The sequence below is a fragment of the Pempheris klunzingeri genome, chromosome 3 (genome assembly GCF_042242105.1).
Source record: "Pempheris klunzingeri isolate RE-2024b chromosome 3, fPemKlu1.hap1, whole genome shotgun sequence".
Lineage (NCBI taxonomy): Eukaryota > Metazoa > Chordata > Actinopteri > Acropomatiformes > Pempheridae > Pempheris > Pempheris klunzingeri.
Window position 1 is genome coordinate 2,351,374 of NC_092014.1, and position 7,580 is coordinate 2,358,953.

Genomic DNA, 7,580 nt, shown 5'->3' on the forward strand with positions numbered 1-7,580 from the left:
CATCTTTACCTTCATCTTTACCTTTAACTTCACTTTTACCTTCATCTTTACCTTTAACTTTAACTTTACCTTTACCTTCATCTTTACCTTTAACTTTAACTTTACCTTTACCTTCACCTGTTACTGCAGCACATTTAGTCTCATGATCTTCCTGTTAGACCAGATTACTACTAAAAAAGTGTCTTTAGCTTAAATAGATGAAACATAAACAGTAAATTTCACATTCATGTCAAAATGTTTTAGCAAAAAAAAAGACTCTTTGTTTTTTCCTTCTGTTGCACTAAAATAACAAGTTTGATGTTTGAATTAGTCAGAAATAGTGAAAAGTAAAATGTTTTGTTTATGTGAATAAAAAGTACAGCGTCAGTGTTTAAATAAATATAATAAAATCATAAATAAGATCTTTAAAAAGCATCAAACACACATTTTAAGACTGTTGTGATTTAAAATAGTTCAAATGCTCCAAAATGTTTTCTGAATCAGAAACATCTTGATGGTTTTGGAGTTTTCTGCTAACGTGCCTCCACCAGAACACCACCAGATATTTAATCACAATTTTAATAATAAATCTGTTTCCAGCCTCTGAAATGTGAGAATCAGCTGCTTTCTATCATAAACTGAACTCTCTGGCTGCTGGACTTTGGACTCATTGATCATTGATCATCATTGCTGATCGTCTATAGATGTTGTGAACCAGCTTCTCTCATTGAACTGTCTGGTATATTATTCATTAATGACAATGATGGTCGTTCACATGAACATGAGAGAGAACACCCCGGGGAAATTTGAGTTTTATGGTGCGTTCAAGGTCCAGGCTGCCTGTGATTGTTTATGGCTGTTGTGTAATGAGCTTAATAAGCAGCCAGACGGAGTTTCGGTGATTATTTCCTCTTTGATTCTTTAAATGTGGATGATGAAGTGATTGTTTGAGTGTTTCTGGTCGAGGTGTGTGTGTGTCTGTGTGTTTTTAAAGGGAGGGTGACGTCTTGTGATGAATTAATTCTTAGATAAGGATGAAATAAAGACTGTTGCATGTAAAGGCCGACATGTTTCGTTTCTGTATAATCCTATAAATATCAAACATGGTAAAAGGTGCTTTTACAGTCAGATGAGTCACATGTTGGTCACAGATGAGTCATTTTATTGCACAGAAATTAGAAGAACTTATGGTGTTACTGCAGTCTGACTGTGTATTACTGTGTATTACTGCAGTCTGACTGTGTATTACTGTGTATTACTGCAGTCTGACTGTGTATTACTGCGTATTACTGCAGTCTGACTGTGTATTACTGTGTATTACTGCAGTCTGACTGTGTATTACTGTGTATTACTGCAGTCTGACTGTGTATTACTGCGTATTACTGCAGTCTGTGTATTACTGCAGTCTGACTGTGTATTACTGCGTATTACTGTGTATTACTGCAGTCTGACTGTGTATTACTGCAGTCTGACTGTGTATTACTGTGTATTACTGCAGTCTGACTGTGTATTACTGCAGTCTGACTGTGTATTACTGCGTATTACTGTGTATTACTGCAGTCTGACTGTGTATTACTGCAGTCTGACTGTGTATTACTGCAGTCTGACTGTGTATTACTGTGTATTACTGCAGTCTGACTGTGTATTACTGCGTATTACTGTGTATTACTGCAGTCTGACTGTGTATTACTGCAGTCTGACTGTATTACTGCGTATTACTGCGCTCTGACTGTGTATTACTGCGCTCTGACTGCGTATAACTGCAGTCTGACTGCGTATTACTGCGCTCTGACTGTGTATTACTGCGCTCTGACTGCGTATTACTGCGCTCTGACTGCGTATTACTGCGCTCTGACTGTGTATTACTGCGCTCTGACTGCGTGTTACTGCGCTCTGACTGTATTACTGGGCTCTGACTGTGTATTACTGCGCTCTGACTGCGTATTACTGCGCTCTGACTGTGTATTACTGCAGTCTGACTGTGTATTACTGCGCTCTGACTGTGTATTACTGCGCTCTGACTGTGTATTACTGCGCTCTGACTGTATTACTGGGCTCTGACTGTGTATTACTGCGCTCTGACTGCGTATTACTGCGCTCTGACTGTGTATTACTGCAGTCTGACTGTGTATTACTGCGCTCTGACTGCGTATTACTGCGCTCTGACTGTGTATTACTGCGCTCTGACTGTGTATTACTGCGCTCTGACTGTATTACTGGGCTCTGACTGTATTACTGCGCTCTGACTGTATTACTGCGCTCTGACTGTGTATTACTGCGCTCTGACTGCGTATTACTGCACTCTGACTGTATTACTGCGCTCTGACTGCGTATTACTGCAGTCTGACTGTGTATTACTGCAGTCTGACTGTGTATTACTGCGCTCTGACTGCGTATTACTGCGCTCTGACTGTGTATTATTGCAGTCTGACTGCGTATTACTGCAGTCTGACTGTGTATTACTGCGCTCTGACTGTATTACTGCGCTCTGACTGCGTATTACTGCGGTCTGACTGTATTACTGCAGTCTGACTGTGTATTACTGCGCTCTGACTGTATTACTGCGCTCTGACTGTGTATTACTGCGCTCTGACTGTATTACTGCGCTCTGACTGTATTACTGCGCTCTGACTGCGTATTACTGCGCTCTGACTGTATTACTGCGCTCTGACTGTATTACTGCGCTCTGACTGCATATTACTGCGCTCTGACTGTGTATTACTGCAGTCTGACTGTGTAATACTGCGCTCTGACTGTGTATTACTGCAGTCTGACTGTATTACTGCGCTCTGACTGTATTACTGCGCTCTGACTGCATATTACTGCGCTCTGACTGTATTACTGCGCTCTGACTGCATATTACTGCGCTCTGACTGTGTATTACTGCAGTCTGACTGTGTAATACTGCGCTCTGACTGTGTATTACTGCAGTCTGACTGTATTACTGCGCTCTGACTGTATTACTGCGCTCTGACTGCATATTACTGCGCTCTGACTGTGTGTTACTGCGCTCTGACTGTATTACTGCGCTCTGACTGTGTATTACTGCAGTCTGACTGTGTAATACTGCGCTCTGACTGTGTATTACTGCAGTCTGACTGTATTACTGCGCTCTGACTGTGTATTACTGCAGTCTAACTGTGTATTACTGCGCTCTGACTGCATATTACTGCGCTCTGACTGTGTGTTACTGCGCTCTGACTGTATTACTGCGCTCTGACTGTGTATTACTGCAGTCTGACTGTGTAATACTGCGCTCTGACTGTGTATTACTGCAGTCTGACTGTATTACTGCGCTCTGACTGTGTATTACTGCAGTCTAACTGTGTATTACTGCGCTCTGACTGTGTATTATATCCATGTGTGTACTGATATCCATCTTATAAGACAGTCTGACTCAGTGTACCTGCCTCCTCCCAAGATAAAGCCAGCAGAGACTGTGCACTCACAGCAGTGAGCTCTGACTGGAATGCTGCACACTGACCAGACTGGTACTTGAAATCAGGTTATTGTGCACCTGCTTCCTCATCGCTGCCAGTTACCTGTAAACACAGGGGTGTTGAGAGGTCAGGACAAAGCGAGCAGCGTTAAAGGCGTTGCCACGGGAATAGTTTGATTGAAAGTATGCACCTCACCCCCTCCTGTCTAAATGTAGCAGTGTTGTAACTGTGTACAAACGTCACGGTAATAAAATCCCACAGGAAGTGACTAAAGCTGTTTAACCATTTAGAGGCTCAGCTCTTTGTCTAGCAGCGCCTGTGGCTCTGCATCATGCGTTACATTTGTGTGCTGTCCTACCAGCAGTTGGATAAAAGTGACTGAATTAATTAATATTTGCTGCTTAGATCACTGCAAACACTGGAACTCTAAAGCAGCTAGTTTAGTTCGGCTGTGTTGTTTTAAACGGGTGTTGATTCCAAAAACATGTGTGCAGGGTTTGCGATGCGTGGATGTACAGTTACATGTCTGTTTATTTTCTCACTCACAGTTCTGCCTCCGACAAACGTGACCGTGAGCTGCCAAACTCCCAAAGTCACGGTCAGCTGGCTGCACGGCGGACAGCAGCCTCACACCTTCAGGGTCCGCGTACAGAGTTCTGCTGGGTACGAATCAACGACTCTGAACTGCACACGAGAGGATGTGTCTTTGGGAAAAGCTTAAATTAGTTTGATTCATGTTGTACATTATTGCACTTTGCTGTGTGCAGCTACAGCAGCTACAATTAGTTGATTAATCGTCAGCTATTTTGATAGTTGATTAATCGGTTCGAGTAAAATCCTTTCTCTGATTCCAGCTTCTGAAATGTGAACATTTTCTGGTGTCTTTACTCCTGTGTGACAGTAAACTGAATATCTTTGGGTTTGTAGACAAAAAATACTTTTAGGAAACCCAAATCGACATTTTGCACCATTTTATGGACCCAATAACTAATCGATTACTTGAGGAAATAATCAACAGATTGACTGTTAGCTACAGCAGCAGACTGAAGTGCATCTCTGGATGGTTGTAAAATGTTTGTGATTTGTTATTTTTCATGGTTGTGTTTTACATCATTGTGTCTTGTCGTGTTTTCCTTTTTATTTTATGTGCGTTTTGTTTGGTAACTCCCCTGAAAGCGAGATAAAGGGACTTATCCTCGTCAATATAATAAAAATGTCAAGAACTATTTAGTCTCCACTTGAAAAACTAGTGAACACCATTTTGGTGCTGGTATGAAGAGAGGAGCGATATAGTTCATTAGTAAGCCCAATTAATGTTTTTGTAAAGCTGCTAAGACTTATCATGCTGCTCCTGCTCGTCTGTGTGCTGATGGGATTTTGTAAAAATGAAGGATTAACCTGCTGTACTGTTGCTCACATTTAAGGGATTATGTGGAGGATATCACAGCAGCTCATCAGTATGATCTGAGCCGCTTCGTCTGGGCGTCTGAAACGCGCTACATGGACCTCCACTTTGTCAACATGACAGCCATCCAGGGAGACGAGCAGTCGGCTTGGGTCGAATCAGACACATTCAGCTTTAACCAGTGCAAGACGGCCGCTCTAAAATGTGAGTTCGATGTAAAAATGTGTTTATTTCCCTGTAAATCGGATGTAAGATGAAGATCTCTGAGTTGCAAACAGATATTTCTCTTGCAGAGATAAAACTTTTACTTTCTCCTCACAGTTAAGTTAGATTTCCCTCCCGTGGAGCTGAACGAGGCCGTGGTGCATTTCAGAAATCCGTTCAAGTTCTACAGAGAACTGAAGCAGGCTACCAAGCAGGCTACCTTCAGATTCACCGTCTCAGTGGGTGCTGTAGGATGCTCTGCGTTTAATGGCATGTGTTGGAGGTCAGTCAGAGACTCAACCGCTCAGCCGACCCCCTGTTCTGTCATCGAGGAAGGCTTCTGCTCAGTGAACCAGGAAAACTGCGAACTGAACGTCTCGTTTCCTGACGGAGCGGAGAGGTGCTTCAACCTGAGCGGGGGGCTGTATGACAGCAATGGTGTTGGTGAGATGATGTTCAGAGACACGGGCCGCATCTGTCCCACCAAAGACACCGGTGAGTCCGGCTTCTTCAAAGACTTGGAGCGGGTCTGTGCGCTTCTGGCCGCAAACATGTTTGATTTCAAGCTGCAGATAACACATGTATTAACAGGAAGTGGTTTGGCATTCAGTGGAAAATAAGGACGTGGGGGGGGGGGCTCATAAGAGCTCACTTTCAGGTTCATACTTGTGGACTTTGGTTCCTACTGGAGTAAGTTTACATCATGATGCTCAAAGAAAGCACGGTCTCTTCCTCACACTGTGCTCACTACACCCTCTTTCTGAGGAGTTTTACCTCCTGTCTCTTTTAAAACCACCATGAAACTACAAGTACGAGCTGAAAGGCGCTTAAAAGTTCAGTTAGTGGAGTCGCATTTGTTTATGTAGCGCGTTTCATCCAGAACTAGACCAGATATTATTATTATTGATGGTATTAAAGAAGAATCATGATCTTAAGCTAAAGTTTGATCTGTCACACAAGAAGAAAACATGTTTAGAGCTCTGATTTTTGATTTTTAAAGTGACAGAGTGACTTTTGAGTCCCCACATTTAGTTTTTTACTGCACAGATGTTGTATTATGTATTAATTTGTGACCACCAACGTTACACTTCCCTCAGACAGGTTTCCTTTCAGAGAGTTTCCAGAAAATGCTCAAGCAATTAAACTATTCTTTCTCTTTTCATTGCAGAGGACCACGTCGTGGTGCTTATCGTACTGCTCTCCATCATTGTAATCATAATCATAGGGGCAGTAATCTCGGTCTGTTGGACGAAGGCCTGGACCCTGGAGAATCAAATTAAACCTGTCATTTCGGTAAGACGTCCAACTGAGAAAACAAACAAAGCGGTTGATGGTCATGTTGCTGAAGTTGTTCTGAAAACGCCGTTGTCTCGCCACAGGTGTCACAGCTGGAGACCAAGAAACTGTATTTTGATGTTGTCGAGACGGACATCAGCCCCGTTGCTGTCATCAAGCCCTGCAAGAGGCCTTCGATCAGCTCCGAGGACTCGGCGGAGAGCAGCAGCCCGGATCTGGAGACTGTGGGGTTGATACGGGAGGAGTACGGGACAGATGCTGACTCTGTGGACGACTCGGAGAAAACAGAGTACATTGTGATGGATTCGGAGGAGGAGGAGGAGGAGGAGGAGGAGGAGGAGTCGCCCTATGATTGCCCACAAAACCTGCAGGTGGATATGGGTGATGGAGACATGGTCACAGGTTACACCAAGCGGTAATGTGGGGTTTTTTTTACGTTGGTTTTAACTCCAGTTGGGCAGCTATGTACTGAAAAGCCTAAACCAGAGCACTCGGGGGAGTTGGTGCCTTCCTCAGGAGACCCGTGTGGACCCTCAAACCTTCTCTCTGAAAAATCACACTAACTTTTTAAACAACACGTTTTAAGGATATCGTTGGTTTGTATCTGTTTTTTTAATAATTTCTTTGGAGGTAAATCCAAATCTGAGAGAGAATCCTTCATTACAAAATCAACAACAAACCGCAACACGAGGAGGATTTAAAAAGACTTTGGCACTTTGGAATATGACGTGAACTCTCACACACTCTTCTTAAAAATGAAGTAGTTGAACGCTGCTGTTTGACTCAGGGAAACAAACCAGTGATGGTCCAGTCACCTCTGACTCCGTTTCCTGTCTGGATACAGACGGAAGAAACCCAGTTCTTTGTTGTTGTTTTTGTTCTTGTGCCATTTTATCAGCTGCAGCGATGCAGGTCGTTGTCAAACATCAGCTGCTTCAAAAACCAAAGAGATCTTTATCTCGAGCTAAACCATGAAAGAGGAGCTGCTGGAGAACGCTCCATGCTTCAGTTTTGATTTTTGACAGAAAGGGGAGGTTCACCAAATAGACACCAAAAAAAAAATAAATAATCTTTTTCTCACTTGCATCAAGTGGTTTCTGATCATGAAGACAGTTTGGGTTTAAACAGAAGTTATTAAGTAACATTTGTTTCCAGAGATGAAGCTCCACAGATGATGATCTGCAGTGTGACCACTTCTCATGGGAACTGTTTCTCTGGTAGGAAGTAGTTCTAATGAAATGATTGTTTCTGTGCAA

General features: G+C 42.9%; 1 protein-coding gene across 1 annotated transcript in view; it reads left to right on the forward strand.

Moving 5' to 3' along the window:
* The window catches only part of ifngr1 (interferon gamma receptor 1), a 7,258-nt gene extending 515 nt beyond the window's left edge, over positions 1 to 6,743 (forward strand). The window contains exons 2-7 of the mRNA XM_070828327.1: positions 3,968 to 4,082; positions 4,844 to 5,028; positions 5,146 to 5,298; positions 5,365 to 5,523; positions 6,197 to 6,378; positions 6,423 to 6,743. Coding sequence (XP_070684428.1) covers positions 3,968 to 4,082; positions 4,844 to 5,028; positions 5,146 to 5,298; positions 5,365 to 5,523; positions 6,197 to 6,378; positions 6,423 to 6,743 — 1,115 coding nt within the window. The remainder of the gene's footprint in view (positions 1 to 3,967; positions 4,083 to 4,843; positions 5,029 to 5,145; positions 5,299 to 5,364; positions 5,524 to 6,196; positions 6,379 to 6,422) is intronic.
* Positions 6,744 to 7,580: the final 837 nt, after the last annotated feature.